We start from the raw sequence: 18,005 nt of genomic DNA, 5'->3' as shown, positions 1-18,005 counted from the left end.
GGTACAATACTTGGTACAAAGTCCAAAGTCTGTGTCCTTGGAGTGGATGAGCTTTCATGAAAGGCACTTGTGAAGAAGGCCTGGAGTGGACCCTTGACAAGTTTCTCTGTGGCCCTGGCCTTGCACTAGGGGGCACTTAAGAGCACACAGCATCCAGAGTCAAGAGTGGAAGGTGGGAGGAGCTCACCTTCCTAGGCCTGTGCGGGGCCCTCGGCTGTACTCACCTGGGATGGAGAGGAGTCGTCTGGGGTATGCCCAGGGACACTGGCTGAAGAAGAAGAAGATGGTGGGGAAGATGAAGGAGAAGACCAGGAAGAAAGAGGAAGAGGAGAAGGCTCTTTTGGAGATGACGGGGTTCTGTTGTTCACTGGCGGCAAATCTACCGAGGAAAGAACATTCTCTGTGACAGAGCCGTCGTGAAAGAGCTGGCAAAAAGACGAGGCTTGCAGTGAGGCTCCCGTTCTACAGGCAGAGCCAAGAAGAGGAAAGGTTGGAGACTGACTTAGAGGTTCCTGGTGGCCACATCTTGGGAATTGGAGGAACGGGACCCAGAAAGGCAGAGGAGCCCTGGGGGCAAAGGGAACCCCAAGATGAAAAGTCAAAGGACCACCGTGTTTCAAACTCCTGAGGTTGTTCCCGAGGCAGGTGACCTAGACTTTTCAGAGTGCTTATTGGAAATAGACATCTACCCTTAAGTTTCCCTAAAGCTCTGATGGTTAAGAGCTGGGGCTACATTAAGTCATTCATCAATAAACCATCTGAGGTTTCTGCCCACGAGGTGCTGAAGCATTAGCCGTGGCACACACAGGGTAGACATTCACGACTAATGAAATGGCTCTTCCTCTCACCAGCACCCAAGGGGCTCTCAGACAGGTGGCCAGGCTGCGCCATCAAAGGAACACAAGGGAGGGAGGTCACAGCCATATCAAATCATCTGAAGCACACAGAGTGAGATCTATGCCAAGCTTCTGTTGGTCAGGGAACAAACAGGAAAGCAGTGTATCTGCTCAGAGATGCGTGAGAAAGGAGCATGGCTGGGCCCGGGGAGGAGCTTGATTCCCACTGTGGACAGCTGACATCATCTGGTCTCAGGAGAGCAGATTGTGACAGTTGTGGCCTAGAAGTTCTTCCACGCTCACATGTGCTTCTCTCCCCTGCTACCCCCTTGAGGATAGTAGTCTTAAATCTGAAATCTCAAGTATTTTATCTCCATATTGAACTATTTCAGACAAACTGCACTCAAATAGTTTCTGAATGCCACACAGTCTGCCGATGTGCCCCTCAGTACTGGGCTCTTACACACCCAGCTCTCCCATGAACCGAGGGAGCACATATGGGTGTCCCCCAGACACCCCCCAGGACTGCTGCCTACTGGTCACTCCCATGTCTCGCTGCCTGCTTATGGCTGCTCAGATGACCCATTGAGATTTCCCTCTGAGGTGTCCAGGCTTTGGATTTTAGCTCTCTTCTTAGCTCAACACAAAGTCCAGTTTCCTCAAAGCTCTGGATGAGAAGCTCCTCCTCAGGGACCACACAAGGGTCCTAACCATACCTAACCATCCCCAAGAGTTCCAGCCAGTCCCATTCTTACAGCGGAAGTGGCCATGGGGCTGGACGTTCAGTGTTCTGCCCTTCTTTCCTCACACACAAACGCAAGCATGTCAGATGGCATATCCCAGATTTGGGTTCTGAAAAGATGGCTACCCCCACACACATGGTTGACAAGCCCCCAAAGGGGAGGCTTCCAAAAAGCTTCCAAGGGAACAGGTAACTCCAGGGGAGAGAGCTGATGTGAGGGTGGGCAAGAAGGAGCTGTTGGGAGACAGGCCATGGGCTGCCAGGAGCTGGCGCAGGGGAGGCGGCTGGCCTGACTCCCTTCACCGGCACCCCCACCTCAGCCCACAACGAGATGGTTCGAGCCTAAAAAGGCAAAAGTCGTGAGTCAGTTGTTGCCTTGCTTCCTGTCCTCAGCTTGCCAAATTCCTGCCAAATTCCTTCTCCCCGTCTCCCTCGCCCCCTCATTCTCCTCTCCCTGCCATCTTCTGAATCCAACTCCTTAATTTGTTTCAAAAGTTGTCTTGGCTCCACACACTGCCTTTTTGTTCCTCCATGGAGTCTCAGGGGACCTTATGACACACAGTCAGGGACACCTGGGGACACGAGCCCAGCGGAAAAGCCTTGGGGTTCACAAGGTCGTGATCTGGAAGCTGCCCCCCTCCTTTCTCTAATTCCCAGCCCACCTGGCCAGTGGGGTCTCTCTCCATTCACGGTCCTCACTCCCTGTCTTAGAGACAGAGCTTGGGGAGGGCTTGAGGAGTTGGGGAGCAGGGCTCCCATGTAGGCCAACCCTGGTCCCTGGGCTGCCATTCAAGCCACAGCCTGGGAGGGACACGGTCTGGGAAGGGGCAAGTGGAGCCAGAGCCAAGCTGAGTGATGATGGGAAATGTCACCTGCTGGAGGCTGGTTGTGCCTTGGAGTTCACTCAGAACATGGTCAAGAGGAGCCTGGGACCTCAGCCCTTCACACTCACAGCAGCTGCTGGATACTGAGCAGGTTACCAGACCCTCAGCTTCCTCAAGTCTAGCACTGCTTCAGGGGATGGTTGAGGGAATAAATGGGACACAAAAAAGTGCCCACCAGTACAGGACACAAATGCTTCATGTTAGCTACATATGAGTTCCATCCCCGTCCCCTCCTCTCATGCCTCAGATGGTGTCTAGTAAAGACATGGCTGAAGCCCTGGCCCGTTCCAGAGGGAGCCATGCACCCATCCCAGCCACGATTTCTCCACTCTTCACGTTTCCTCATTTGCCAATTCAGACCCTCCTCTCTGGTTCTTTCCTGGAATCTTGGCTTCTTTGTCCTCTGCAAGATTCTTGGTCCTGGGTGCTACTGCCCCTGAGGGTTCCTTTGTGCAAAAGGAGTCGTTGAGCAAGCCGGAGCCTGAATCACAGCTTCCGACACCCTGGATCCAAAGCCACGTTACCTCCTCTTGAGCCCTCTGACCAGAGTGACCTTTTGTTCTGAATCCTAGAGGACATTCTGGCATGATGCTCATCTGGGGAGACTGTCCTATGTTCTTTTCCTACTACCAAGAAGATGGCTCTAGTGGCTTTCAGCTTGGGATTTTTTTGTGAGGACTGAGATTTCAGGGTGCAGCTTCCCAGAATTTGGAGGCTATGAATGCCTCAAATCCCTCTCAAAGTCTGGGAGCGCCCTCTAGGGGCTGTAGCCGGAAAACCTGAAGCCCTGTGCTTTGCACTGAGTCTCACCAGCTCCATGGTTCATTCATTCATTCATTCATTCATTCATTCATTCAGCAGGGCTGAGGGCATGGCTCAGTGGTGGGGTGCTTGTCTAGCATGTGCAAGGCCCTGGATTCTATCCCCAGAGTCTTCCCCATGCAAAAAAAAAATCCATTCACTGAGAAAACAAGGAACAGGTACCTCCTCTGGGTCAGACCATATAATATATATTCGCCCACCTAATAATTCCAACTCAAGTGCTTCTCTCAAACCAGCTTTTCTGTACATGAAAATCAGCACTTGATACTCTTCGGTTACTGAAGACTGAGTCTCCAGGTCCATGCCAGGCACCTCGTTGCTGTGTATCAGTCCTTTCTCTGTCCTGTGCCTCCTCCAGCACCTTGACACTGTTGTGAGTGCCTCCACCAGTCCCCTGGCTCTCACCCAGGATGGGAACTCCCTGAGGGCACAACTGAGCCCCTCTTAGTGGTGGCACTCAGAAGCATTGGAATGGACTCTACACCCATGAGGACCTGCCCAAGAGAAGGATCCCAGTGCCCTCCAAGGGGTTGGGGCCAGGAATGAGAGGAGGACATGTGGAAGGCTTTAATTCCCTCCACCCTCTTGCTCTCACTGCCTTGGGCACGGTCAGTAATTCACGCATCATTTTAGATTGTCCCCAGATGAAGCAGCTTGCACAAATGTGTAGTCCTGGTCTAGCTCCAAAGGTGGCCCCTGTCCCAGCCTGACCCAGTGAGGGCTGGTGGGTCTTGGGGTTGCTGGAGAGTGACTCACTGGCTAGGAGTCAGTATTGACTCAGAAGGAAGGAGCTAGGGCTTCCTTCCAAGTACGATGCTTCATTATGTAAACCCTGCCAAACCCAAGGCCTTCCTGCACCTCCTCTCCTAGGCCAGCCTGGAGAGGGAATGTGGTACAGGGGGAGAGGAAGGCAGCAATGGAATGGATGAGTCCCAGCCTCTTGCTGAGGGCCTCTGAAGGGAGTTCCTGCTTTGTCCCTGCTGTGGCTGGGATTGTGGGCCTGGTTGGGATGCAACTGTGTGTGTGGCCACTGCGCCCCCTGGTGGGGTCCCTCGCCTTCATCCATCTCTGCTCTCCTCTGGGACCAAGATGCACAGAAGGAGTAGGACTGTGTGTGTGTGTGTGTGTGTGTGTGTGTGTGTGTGTGTGTGTTGCTTCCTTTCTTGCTGTGCCCACAATTGCCTGGAGTCAAAATGCTGACAACTCCCATGCACAGAATCAAATCATATAACATCCGTGGGCCTCGGTTTCCTTATTCATGTTCCAAAAAGCTTGGAGTCTATCACTGCTAAGGGCTGCTTCTGGGTAAAATTCTGGAATCTCAAGTCCCCATGATTCTAGAGTAGGGGCCAGTCCCCAATCCCTTGGAGAATTCTTCCTTTAGTCCACAGTGGAAATCAGGTCAACCTCATGTTGTTTCTTTGCCCCTCACATCCTGGAGGCCATGGCAGGGAAGACAGGCACCATGTAAGGAATGAGAGAGCTGCTGCCTGGGAATCCACTCCTGCCCAGCCCAGTCCAGCCCACTCAACCCACAGAGAGCTTTCAATATGACTCACTGGACTGGAATCTTCTTCTCCAGTTCTGGTGTTTGCTTGGAGTTGGAGCCTGGAAGCTATTGGCCCGTTGCAAAGCTGCGGTGAGAAAGAAAAAGAGAGCAAGAGTCTATCAGATGTGTAGAGGGGATATTCCTCTAGCCCATTTACCCCAAATTAGCAGACAGGTGGCTCTAACTGACGGAAACTTTCCTTTCCCCACACCACACTTCCCTGCCCCCACGCCCCATGTGTCATTCATCCACTCATTAAATATTCATTGAGAGCCGGCTTCAGGGCAGGCACTGCCCCCTGTCAGAGAAGGCCTCCAAGTATGAGCCATCATTCTGTGTCACTGATGGTTCATAGGCCCTCCTTCATGCGTGTGTAGAAACACATACACAAAAACATGCCTCCCCGTGTGTGGATGAGCACACCTACATTCATTCATTTATATCAGAGCCAGCCTTTACAGCTGAGGCCTTGTGTCAATGTTCCGTAGATGTAATAGGACACTGGAGCTCCTCTGGAACCAGGAAGCTGCAGAAAGTTCTAGCCCTGCCTTTCCTTTCCTCCCAGAGCCCCCCAGATCCAGGAAACCAGTTTTAACAGAACCTCTGGGCAAGCCATTGCTGTGAGCCCTTGACCCCCTTCTTGTGGCATGGTTCCCATGGAAACACGTCTGCAGTACACGGTGTCCTTCCTACTGGAGACCCACTGCCTAGCTGGGCCTTGAGAACCAGCTGAGAAAAATTAACACTGAATTCAGAAGGAAAGGGGTCTTGGCCATTTGGGGCATGAAAGTGGGCAGAGGGGATCTAAGTGGACCCAGTTCCCACATAGGACCCCCCAGATTCCATCTCAGGTATTTCCATCACAGCCAAAGAGAAAGAATGGGCTCAATGCCCATCCAGAGACTCACAAAGCTGGTCTGTGGGCATGAGAGGAAAGGAAGGGGGAGGAAAGGATTTGGGGATGGGAAGATGGCGGCAGGGAAAGTTTGAATATAGACCTTCCTGGATCCAAGGCCCAGCCAGTGTGTGGGCATGTGTGTGCTTTGCCCACAATTGCCTGGAGTCAAAAAACTGACAACTCCCATGCACAGAATCAAATCATATAACATCTGTGGGCCTCAGTTTCCTTATTCATGTTCCAACAAGCTTGGAGTCCATCACTGCTCAGGTGATGATGGACAGTCATCATCTCTCCAGTCTTAGACATTCTATTCCCTGCCAGTTAAAGGTTGTACCTCAGCGCTTTCTTACTAGCCAGGCTGTGGAACACAGGTGTGAGCCACTACCTTGGGGCTTCCTTTTCTCAGGTCAAGTTCCTTGGGCTCCTTAGACCCTTGGCTCCTCTCCCTCCCTTTCCCCATTTGGAAATGCTTTGTGTCTCCTCTCTCTAGTAGGATTCCAATCCCACAGGCTTGCCCTCAAAATCAAGTCCATGGATCTGAGGTGGAGCCAGTGTGGATGGATGGTGAATAACCCCCACACCCCACTACCAGATGGTACTCAAAGTGCAGCCACTTAGTTTGCCAGATTGGATGTTGTACATGAGGAGCAAGCAAGTTAAGCACAATTGCATCCTGCAGACCCCTAACCAAGAGACCACCCAAGAAAAATATAAGACTTCTTATGTTAGCCCTTCATTGTTATGACCAAAATTCCTGTCAAGAACAGCTTAGAGGAGAGATTTATTTTGGCTCATGATTTCAAATGTTTCAGTCCATAATCAACTGGCGGCAAAGCAGCAACATAATGGCGGGAGGGCACGGTGAAGAAAGCTGCTCAGTTCATGGCAACCAGGAAAGAGAGAAAGAGGTCAAGGGCACACCCCCTGTGACTTACTTCCTCCAAACATACCCTATCTGCTTACAGTTCCTATCTAGCAGTCCATTCGGATTATTAAATCTTCAAGTGGATTAATCCACCAATGAGGTTAAAACCATCACGATCCCATCATTACCTAAAGCCCCACTTGTGGACCTTGCTGCAATTCCTTCAACACATGAGCTGTTGGGGGACATTCCCAGCCACGACTTAAAGCTCTGACTGCTTCTCTTCCACTGTTAACATTGTGGAATGGAACCTATTGGAGATGACTAAAATTAGGGGATGGAGCTCAGTGGTAGAGCAATTGTCTAGCAATTGTCTTGAGTTCAATCCCTAGCACTGAATACTAAAAAGGAAAAAAAAAAAAGGAAAGGGATAAGATTAATGAAAGATTTCCCAACATGACTATTTATGAGACACACATGCACATATTTTTTACCACAATGGAAACAATGAGTGTGGATGGCAATGATTAGTTCTAGTAGCTCTAAGCAGCATAAAGAACGGCTGGTTCTCTTCTTTTTAGCTTATGTTTTATGTGTGTTTAATGTTTACATATAGTCCTTATTTTAAAGGAGCACTTTAATTTGGGGGATTTCAGTGTATGATCTGCAAAAGGAGTAAGAGGGTGAGAATTTTGCCATATGGTGCTGATGATCTCATTTTATTGTTACAAACTAGTGGTGTCCTCCATATGCCATTGGACCATCCTGTTATCAGATTATTGCCAGGAAAAAAAATGGATAAATACCAATTCTCCTATGCCAAAATAATTTGGGGGCAGATTGCCCTCCTAAATCAACTTGGTTTCTGTCCCAAAATCCAATGCACTAGATCCATCCATTGAGTTGCTTGGGCATGCATTTCCCAATTAATTTATCCAGGTGGGCCCCCAGGAAGCCGCTTTTCTGTGATTCCCAAAGTATGGGTCAGGCCCAACTGCATCCATGTACCTGGATTGCTTACACCAAATGCAGATACTGTCCTATTTTAGACCCATGGAATTTGATTTTTCTGATGGTGAGGATCCAGGGATATGCCTTCTAGACAAAATTTATATGAATCACCGGACTAAATTATTATAGTTTGGATTTTAAATGGCCCCCCCAAGTCCAATATGTTTAAGGCTTGGTCCCCAGGCTGTGGTGCTATTGGGAGGTGGTGGAATGTTTAGGAGATGGTGCCTAATGGAAGGAAGTCAGGTTACTGGGGAGTGTGCCCTCGAAGGAGATATTAGGACTGTGGCTTCTTCCTCTTTTTCATTTTGCTTCCCAGTTGCCACTAAGTGAGCATTTTCCTCTGCCATGTGTTCTCGCCATGATGTTCTGCCTTACCACAGGACCAAAAGCAACAGGGCCAAGCAACAAGTCACCTCAGAAACCATGAGCCAAAATCAATCTTTTCTCTTTATAAGTTGTTTATCTCAGGTATTTCGTCACAGCAATGGAAATCAGATTAATACCACAGATGTTTTAGGGGAATGTTTTCTATGGTTTTCATAACACAGGGTGTATGTAAGTTGTATTTCACGCCATCTCCTTGGGCAGGCTCTGTAAAAGAACTTGGTGGGTATGAGCGCTTCCTTGACTAGCTGAGGTGATCCTGGAAGTCTCTTGTTAAATGTCGGCAAAATGTACATAACATAAAAAATACCATTTCTTAAACTTTTACTAATGTGTTGTACAACTCAGGAACAACCAAATGGAAGTGATATTTCAACAAAGGGATGAGGAAGGGGTATGAGGCTTACATGCCCCCTCAGGCACACCACTCTCCCAGGACCTCTATTTGTTCATCAATCCCAAAGCTCTTCCTAGCTGTTTTGCTGTTTAGTTAAAAAAAATTGATAGCATATAATTCAGTGGCATTAAGTACATCTACATTCCGAACAACCATCACCACTATCCATTTCCAAAACTTTTCTCTCACCCCAAACAAACCCTTTTTTATGACTGACTTACTGCACTTAGTGTATGTCCTCAGGGTTTATCCATATTGTACTATATATCAGATTTTTGTTCCCTTTTCAGGTTGGATAACATCACTTTGAATGGATGTGCTGTGTTTTGTTTATCCATTCATCTGGAGAAGGCTCTTGGTTTGTTTCTCCCCTTTGGCTTTGAGCATGAGTGCACCAACCAGGAATCTTTCAAAAGCAATATCCTGGTCTTGTCTGGTCTTCTCTGAATCCGCCTTAAAGGCATTTATCCAGGGGAGAATCCAGGTGAGTTCAATAACATCCACTCATGATGTCAACCCTACATTATCTGGGAAAGTGCTGAGCTTCTTATATCAGCATTGAGAGTAACGTTAGAGATGCTAACCTTAACCATTGCGTCCGGCCTATCAGTGATCGAAACCATAATTGATGAAAACGAAGTCAACAAAGGATTGTCTAACATTCCTCTATCCACCCCTCTATGTTCTTGGTATTTTATTCTAGAGTTAAGTTAGACTGTCAGAAACAAAATGCTTTGGCCAACTACCTTAGTCTCTTAAACCAAAGTCCATGACTCACTGTCTTACCCTAACATGCCAGCAGGGGGCACTATGAAAAACAACCTTAAGAAAGCTATGGCTAAATTTTCTGAGGACTCATTAAGATATGAGCTAAAACAGTTCTTGATATCATCTATTTGACATGAGCAGAAACTTTCTATAGAGTTCAGCATTAAGAAAAGTTGTATCTACTCTTGATAACTATGTAAACCAGTATATATTTTTCTCTTGGACAAGGAGAACAATTGTGTGTGTTCCCTTTTTAATACTGTCTGTTTAGAACTATGTTCTCTCTCTCTGGAACATTTTACTTCCTAAATTGGCTTTGTTATGCTCGACTCTGAGGCTTCGTTTGTCATGTATAGAGTCATAACTTTGTATTACGTCTTTCTCATAAGTGGCCTAAAATCCCATGACAGTTGAGGAGAGAAGAGAAACAAAAGGAAAAAAAAAATGAAAGACAGGCAGGTTCTGGATCTGCAAGTGGGAGGCTGGAGCTCAGGGAGACGGAAGGGGTGGGGAGTTAGTGGTAACCAGAGGCAAGGCAGGACGCTCTGGGTATAGGACAATACTCAGTTCAATGCCTGTGCTCAGCTTTTCATACTACAAATGGTACTTTAAAAATGTATTTTGGAGACAACATCCATTTTTCTTAAAAAAAAGAAGAGATCCACATGGAAGGGGAAGTTCAAAGTTAAAAATATCTGCATCTATTCTCTTTGGCTCCAATCCTTCTTCCTGGGAAACCAGGGCTTCTGAGGACCAGGTGGAAATTTTACTCTTGGCCACCAGAGGGTGGTGAAGGACAAGTTTGGTGTCCAGCAGAAAAGGCTATTTATTGGTCCTAAAGGAAGGAGGCAAGTTTGTTGGCCTGTTTCTTCCCTGGCTCTCCTTCCTGCAAGTCAGATGACTTGGTCATAGGTTGATGTTGACTGAATCAAAACACTCAATTCTGGGTCACCTTTATGAATTAAAACAAACTGGGTTGCTGAAGACAACTTGTTCTAAGTAGGCCAGAATTTGGAGGGTGGGCCCCCATCACCTGTTCTCAATCCTCTGGAGGAGAGACCAGGGGAGAGTTCATGGTCTTTTTCTCACCTGCAAACTGGGATTTATATTATTTACATACATACAGGGTCCACCTAGGATAAAATGGGGCCATGGGTAGGAAAATTCCAGGTGCTCACTGAAGATTCACTTATTATTGTGTAAGCATAGTTTGGGTGCATTTCATGAGCCCCATGCCCCAGGAATGGCCCCTGTGCTGCCCAGGGCTGCATGGTGTCCCACAGAAGCCGGTCCCACGTCCTTTCCTTTAGGGGTTAAAGGTTGTTGGAGGAACCTCTGAGGCAATATCCACACAGGTCACAGCGGAGAAGCTGTTCCAGGTAAGAGGGAACTGGGTCCCCCTTATCTCTGCCAGCTGGTGACATCCAACAGGGGACCAGGCCCCTCTGATGTTTTCCCACTTGGGACTTCAAAGCTGGAGAAGCATGCTAGCCCTGGTGCAGAGCCCCCAGCCTCACTTGAACCTCCCTCCTCAAAGCTCCCACCCTGAGAGTGCTACTGTCACCTGGCCTCCAGGAGGAAAGTCAGGCCATGAGGGACCCTGCTCCCTCCCAGGGTTCCAGAATGAAGCACGGTGCACCCTTTGCTCACCATGTGCAGCTTGCAGCTCCTCCAGGCACTGCGGAGAGTCTGCCCTGGTCAGAGGCTCCCTCAAGGAGATGTGCCGGGTGAGGGGCTTCGGTAGAGGTGGGGATTCTGGCTGCCAGGCTCTCGCTTCACAGGGCTTCGCACTGGAGGCCCCGCTGCTGCCATAGTCAGATTCTGCATCGGAGCTGGAAGGAGGAAGGAGGGAGTGGGTGAGCTGGAAGCCCTGGAACCCACCCGCTGCACACACCCACACTGCGCCCTTCCCATCCCTGCCTCCTGCAGACCTTGGAATCAGTCAGGGGTTCAGTTCATCTGTGCCCAGTCCCCAGCCTTGGACTGCACCATAGTCTGAGGTCTGAAACCCCCAATTCCTCTGTTGAATTCTTAACCTCCAGAACCTCAGAATGTGAGTGCATTTAGAGACAGGGTCATTAAAGAGGTAAACTAAATTAAAATGGGGTTATTAGGTAGACCCCCATCCTATATGACTGGTGGCCTCATAAGAACAGGGAATTTGGGCATAGAACGTGTGTGCAGTAGGAAAACGCCACCATGTGATCAGGAGACGGCCATCTACAAGCCCAGGAGAGAGGCCTGGAGCAGATGCGTCCCTCCAGCCCTAGTTGGAGCCAACCCTGCCAGCGCCTTGATCTCAGACCTCCATCCCACAGAACTGTGAGAAAGGAAGTTCCTATTGCTTAAGTCACCTGGGCTGTGGTACTTTGTGACACAAAGTTGACTGATATAAGCTTGGATCAGAGCAAAAGAAAGCTCCCAGCAAATGTCTGACCAACAACTCACATAAAGTAGGGGGTGTCTCACCGTCTCCCAGCCCTGAGCACAGCTCCTGAGCTCTCGGGGGCCAAAGGAGCTCGTCTACAGGAACTTGATCCTAAAACTGCAGGCCCTGAAATGCTGCTTTCCTTCCCCCAGAATGGGGGGTGGGGGTGGGGAGTAGAAAAGCCTCTCTGGCATTTGGGGACGTGGTGTTTAACGTGGCAGGAATTTAAGTGGCAGAGAAGTGGAGGCAGAGTATTGTGGGCAGAGGAGACAGCCCGAACCCACGCCTGGGGTGGGGAGGGCATGAGACATTTTAGTGAAGCTAAATATCCTTCCTATCTATCTATCTATGGATCTATATGAACCTATCTATCGTCCATCCATCCATCCAGCATGGTTCTTCCACTAGGTCACTGCCCCTGTGCCTAGTGGACCCTTCCTAATGCCCAGGCCTGCCAAGGCCTGGCACCCCAACCTGTGCACTGGTCAGTCCCAGAGGTGGGTATATGACCTGGGTAACACCAAGTGGGGGCTTCCCTGGTTCCCGTTCTGTGACATTATTATGGATATGGGCTGAAGCCCTCTGTAGTGAGGGCTGTACAGGTGGGGACAGCCTCTCTGTGGATTGCTGCAGGGCTGACCTGTGCAGAGGCAGCAAGGGACAGCTGCTGTGAGTCTCTGGCTTCAACATCACCTCCTCAAGGTGGCCTGAAATGAGGACCACCCTTGGACTTCCTGGCCCACACCAGTCAATACATCTGCCTTTGTTACCAAAGCTGCCTTGAACTGGGTGTCTGCCTCTTACCAAGGGGGTGGTTCTAAGTGAGCCTAGAGGACTAGAAGGCTGTGTGACCTTGGGTAGGTGCCTTCCCTCCTCTGGGCCCTGATTTTCTATCTTAGTGACTACTAAGGGCACTCTCAGGGAGTGGTTCTCACGCAGATGTGCACATCAGAATCACCTGTGACACTTGCTGAAGCGTGGTTCCCAGGCCCCTTTCCAGAGTCTAAATGATCAAGACTTAATAAGTTAGATATCTGTGACCATTGCCTCCATTTTTTCCTTCCTGTTGTCCCCACACGTTCTTCAATTAGGCCTCTGCCCACTGACTCCATGGAGACCACGTCGTGGACGTTAATGAGGACTCTCCTGTTGGAAAGCCCCAAACTCCCTTCTCTGTTTATGCTGTTGACTGGACTCCACAGCTTCCCAATGTAGCAAACCATGTCGTCCTTCAGGGCCTGTGCTCTGCCATTGAGCCACCCTTGTCCTCAGATCCCTTTTTGAAACACTCTCCTCTTGCACTCCTTAACTCCCCCATCTTGGTTTTCCTTCTCTCCAGTGGGCTTTGCTCACTCTTTCCCTGCTTGCTTTCTGAATGTGCAAATGCCCTGGGGCTCTATTCCAGGCCCAGCTCCCCTTTATCAACAGGAGGATAATCTTACTCCATTCAGGACCCCTCAAGTCCTTTGGTTTAGTGGGTTCTGAACTCACCATCTTCAGTCCTGTTTCCCTGAAAGTTCCGATGTTAGACTTGCATGTTGGACTGCTAACTTGATATCTGCACAAAGATGTGGGCAACTCAAACCCTAGGGGTCCAGGATTGAACTCTTGGTTTTCCCCATGACCTATATCCCCTGAAATCCTTCTCCCCTCAGGAAATGATCATACTATCCGTTCAGTGATGGAGTCAAAACCTGGGAGTTGCCCTTGAACTCTTCTTCGCTCAGGTTCAGCCAATCAGCAAACCCATCCCCACTGTTCCACAGTCCCTAGCCACAGGCTCCTCCCTGATCTCCCTGCCCTTGCTCTGCTCCACCTGACCCATCCTCTCCCTGCACCAGGGCCTACCGATTTTCAAGAATTGTGACTGAGATGTCACTCTTCAACTTGAACATTCTCTTTCAATTATCTCTGGCTTAGAATGCAAGCCCTTCCCAGGCTCCCTGGGCCCCACTCCTGCCTTCCTTCCGAGACCCCTTCTCCATCAGGCTCACTCCCACCCAGGGCCCTGCACTAGCTGTTGTCATGGCTGGACTGCCCTTCTTCCTTGACCGTTCCTTCCTGGTAACCCCTTCTCAGCTTCAATGTCACCTCCTCAGGCAGGCCATGGTAGGTGCTCTGCAAAAATGGCTGCCATCCTTCTCTTTGGAGCCACACTCCTCTGCAATAGGACTTCACAGCTCTTCTCATAAAGGGTGGAACCTACTTCCTGGCTCCTTGAATCTGGGCTGACCATGTGACTTGCGGTAGCCAATCAGATGCCATGGGAACAGTACTGGGCAGGGCCAAACCTGGGTCTCCAGAAACCTGGTGCTGCTCTCCTCTTGAGCTAGCCTCACTTGCTGGATGGAGGATGAAGACTCAGGGCACAGTAACCCTCTGTCACCACCGCTGACAGCCAACTCTACTGCAGAAGAACTCTGCTGGGCCAGACCACCAAGGCCAGGGCTGCACCCGGGGCCTGCTGAGCTGCTGGCCCCTGCAGTTGAGGATGTAATAAACGGGGTTAAGTCACTTACTCAGGGCTGGCTTGTTACCAAGCATGATTTTGGCAATCAGTAAGGACACAGAGGCCTTATCTGGCCGCCCAATCGAAGAGCTGACTCGTGGCTCTCTACCATGTGCCCCTACTTTGCTTCTCTACCTGGTGCACGTTTTATTTTTCCTATTAATGCTTCCTTGTTTGCTGGCTGTCTGCCTAACCTGAAGAAAGGAGGTGAGAGTAAGGACTTTGCGTCGAATTGGTCACTGCCCTGTGCTCGGTCTAGTAGATGACAGATACTTCTTGTTGCTTGAGCTCCTGAATGATGTGGGTGTGTCTGGGGGTGTGTCTGGGGGCGAGGCTCGGAGTCTGCACTTCTCATTACCACTCTGGGTGGGGATCTGATGCAGGAGGTGAGATGACACCCTCAGAAACAGTCATGGAGTCACCAGGCTTCATTTCCCCTGCTGGCTTCCCCATCACCATGCACTGTGCTCTCAGGGTAGGAGGGCCCCAGGAGCCCCTCCCTGTGACAGGTAATGCCCATCTGCAGCCCTTGCTGCAGATCATGTGACAGTCACCTCCCGGGAGACAATAGTGATACCAGGGCCTTTCCCTTCCCCGAGAAAATAATTGCTGACATTTTCAGGGTTTATTACACCCTGAGCTTTGTTCCACACACTTCCACATGCTAATGTTTTGATCCTTACAGCTCCTTCTGAGACAGGCGCTATGATTGTCCCCATTTGACTGATGAGGAAACTGACGCCCAGAGAAGTCCTTCTGCAAATGAGTGGAGAGGCCAGATCCCAAATGTTGCTCCTCCTCCAACCCTGGTGTGGTCCCCATCCTGCAGCCGCCTGGGCATACCTGCTGTCCTCGCTGGTGACCAGGACACGCACGGCCAACACGTCCTGCCCAACCCCGTCCTCCCCAGGGCTGATCCTCACAGAGGTCCACTCGGAGGGCAGGGGAGAGGTGGCTCCACCTTCTGTATCACCAGGCTCTGGCTCAGGGACACTCTTCGGCTTCTTGGGGGAGATGGGCTCATCTGCTGAGAGAACAGGCTCTAGAGAGATGGTGGCATGGTGACTCTAGAAGGGCACCTGCTCCTCAGGGGTCTGGGCGGGATTCTGGAAGGGTGCAGGCCTCGATCTACACAGGGGCTCTGAGACCCACCTCTGAGAGCGGCTCTGCCTTTGCTGGAGCCCATCCCTCTGCCCAGCAGATGCACAGCATTTCGGGCACACCTCCTGTGTGCAGGGCATGGACACATTCCTCATCCCATTTAATGGTAGGGAGGGTCCCAACATGTTCAGAGGGTCCACCTCAGGCTCACCAGCCTCTGGCTGCTGGTGTCCAAATCACAAGGCCCAACCTATTGCTAAACCCAGGAGTGACGTCTCAGTTCTCATCTTATTGACACACGGGCAGCATCTGACCCAGCCCATCAAGCTCCCCTTCAGACACAGCCCTCCTCTCAGCCCCCATATCTCCTTTCTGGTCTCCTTTGCTGGTCCCACCTTCTCTCCTTGGTGTCAGAATGTGAAGGGCCACAGGGCTCAGGCTCTCAACCTCTTTGTCTACCCTCATGTCCCTGCGGATCTCATGGTTTTAAATAACCCTAGACAACAATGGCTCCCAGGCTTACTCTCCAGCCTGGGTGTCTCCCTGAATCTTGACACACATACTGCGCTGACTCGGCACTTCCACGTGCGCATCAAACTCAACCTCTCCAAACTGAATGCTTCATCTCGCCCACCAACCTGCCGCACCCACAGCCGTAGGTGGCAGCATCAGCCCCCGGTGGTCAGGTAGCTTCCCCGACTTCTCTCTTCCTCTCATCCTTCACTCAAGCCATCAGCCAGTCGTGGTGGCTGTCCCTTTAAAATCCATCAGGGATGCAGCCCTGCTCTCTATCACCTGGTCCCTGCCTCATCACCTCTGGCCTGGATGACAGAAACAGGTCAACCTGGGCTCCCAGCTCCCGCCTGCCATGTCCCACCCCCTCAGCCTTTCCCAGCAGCCAGAGTGACCCTGCAGAAGCACAAGTCAGATATTGCCATTCTCTGCTCAAATCCCATGGGCTCCTCTTTTCACAGGGAAATAAAGCTGAAGAATCGTACCTACTGTGGCCCCCAGTGGCCCCTGTATCCTTGCTCCTCTACTGCCCCCTGGTTCGCTTGGCTCTGACCTCCTTGGTGTTCTCCAGTACCCTGGGCTGTGCCCACCTCAGGCCCCTTGCACTGCTCTCACTTCTGCTAGAAGATGCTCTTCCCAGGGACACTTGCATGCAGGGCTGGCTCCTTCGCCACCTTCTCAAAGATCCTGTACCAGCCATCCTGTTGATCGTGCCCTGAAGTTTCACTCGCCACACATCTCAACTCCCAATCAACTATACAATTTTCTTATTTTGTTTATTGTTTCTCTCCCAGGACTAGAATCTAAGCGGTGATTTTTGCCCATGTTGTTTGTGGCTGGAGTTTACCTAACAGTGGGTGCTCAGTGGCTCCTATTGAATGAGTGGACAAATCCCTCTTGGTTCCTGATCCGCTGGGTAACCCTTCTCTGGTCACCGTGGAGAACTTGTCCTTTTTCCTTTCCAAGGGAAAGACCTAAACTGATCTTGGCTGGATCTCACCCATTGTCCCCAAATAGGAGCCATTGTCTTTTCTTTCCCAGGCTCTTAACTTTTTTTTTTTGTCTAATGGATTTTTTTCCACCGGGATTTATATACACTGAAGGCTCCAGTTTTAGGAAACCACTTTTTAACCTCAGACCCCATCCGGCAGCCCTTTCTCTCTTCTTCCTCCTTTCTAGCCTGTATTCTTGGAAGACTTGGCTGCACTCATGTTCTACACTTCCCATCAATCCCATTCCATCCTGCTTATGCCCCACCCCAAACGGCCCCCAGCAAAGTCCCCAATAGTGGGAGCCCCACTATTGTGAAATCCAACTCACAGGGCTTTGGGGTCCTCCCTGGCTCCTCACTACTCCAAGGGACACTTTCTCTCCCTGCCCCTCCACCTGTTCCATCTCAGCCATCCAGTATTCTAGCGCTATTTTGGGGGGTGCTCAATATAAACCACAAATCATTTGGCACTTGAGCATTCTCCATGTGCTAAGCCTGTTAAGTTCACATGATCCTCTGAGCCAAGCAGTATTATTGGCCCCATTTTTCTGAGGAGAAAACTGAAGCCTAGAGAGATTAGGTTGCAAGCACGTGGCCACACATTGCATCAGAGGATGGGGACCAGTCTGTGTGTCCATGAGCACAACAGATCCCCAGATAGACACCCAGGCTTGTGGCTTTTATTCTGCAAATTTGGACTTGGAATATGCCCACAGTTCTTCACTTGCTCTCTGTGACAGGGGACCGTGTGTTTATAGTCCTTCTCACCAGAGTAGGTGGGGCACCCCTGCCTGTCCCATTGATGGAGGTTTGGCTGTGAGACTTGCTTGGACCAGTGGAAACTCTTGGATGTGTTGTGAGCAGAGGCTTCAGGTGGACTTGCAGGTTTGGCCTACCACTTATGCTCCTGATAGACTGTCATGAAAGGAACTTATTTCAGATGGTGCTGCCCCTTCAGCCTGAGTCCCTGGTTGAGGGCACATGGAACACACCTGGAGCCAACCTAAAGCCTGGAGCCCAGCCTGGCCAATCCTATGGGAGCCCAGCCCACCTTAAACCTGCAGGGCCCAGCCAACCCACAGGCTCACGAACAAGAAAGTAGAGGCCATAGGCCACTAAGATCTGAAAGGTTTGTTATACAGAATTATTGTGGCTGAGATCCAGCTCTATACCTGACTATATCTGAGAACAGGTGTGTTTGTGTGCCTGTGAACCACATGCCCAATACTCATGCACCTTACAGGTGCTACTGTACCCTCCTCTGAGTAGGGCCTATGCTAGGGATTAGGAAATGAATCAGT

The 18,005-nt window shown here is 50.3% G+C and overlaps 1 protein-coding gene across 1 annotated transcript in view; it reads right to left on the bottom strand.

Annotated features, from left to right (window-relative positions):
- Positions 1-18,005, bottom strand: part of MICAL2 (microtubule associated monooxygenase, calponin and LIM domain containing 2) — a 215,296-nt gene that overhangs the window by 53,845 nt on the left and 143,446 nt on the right. Inside the window, exons 26-29 of the mRNA XM_081263018.1 lie at positions 14,943-15,123; positions 10,813-10,994; positions 4,844-4,918; positions 225-379 (exon numbers count right to left, since the gene is read on the bottom strand). Of these exons, the coding sequence (XP_081119144.1) occupies positions 225-379; positions 4,844-4,918; positions 10,813-10,994; positions 14,943-15,123 (593 nt within the window). The remainder of the gene's footprint in view (positions 1-224; positions 380-4,843; positions 4,919-10,812; positions 10,995-14,942; positions 15,124-18,005) is intronic.

This window comes from Spermophilus citellus, assembly GCF_964194105.1.
Source record: "Spermophilus citellus genome assembly, chromosome: 2".
In the NCBI taxonomy this organism is placed as follows: domain Eukaryota; kingdom Metazoa; phylum Chordata; class Mammalia; order Rodentia; family Sciuridae; genus Spermophilus; species Spermophilus citellus.
This window is presented reverse-complemented; position numbering and strand designations above follow the sequence as displayed.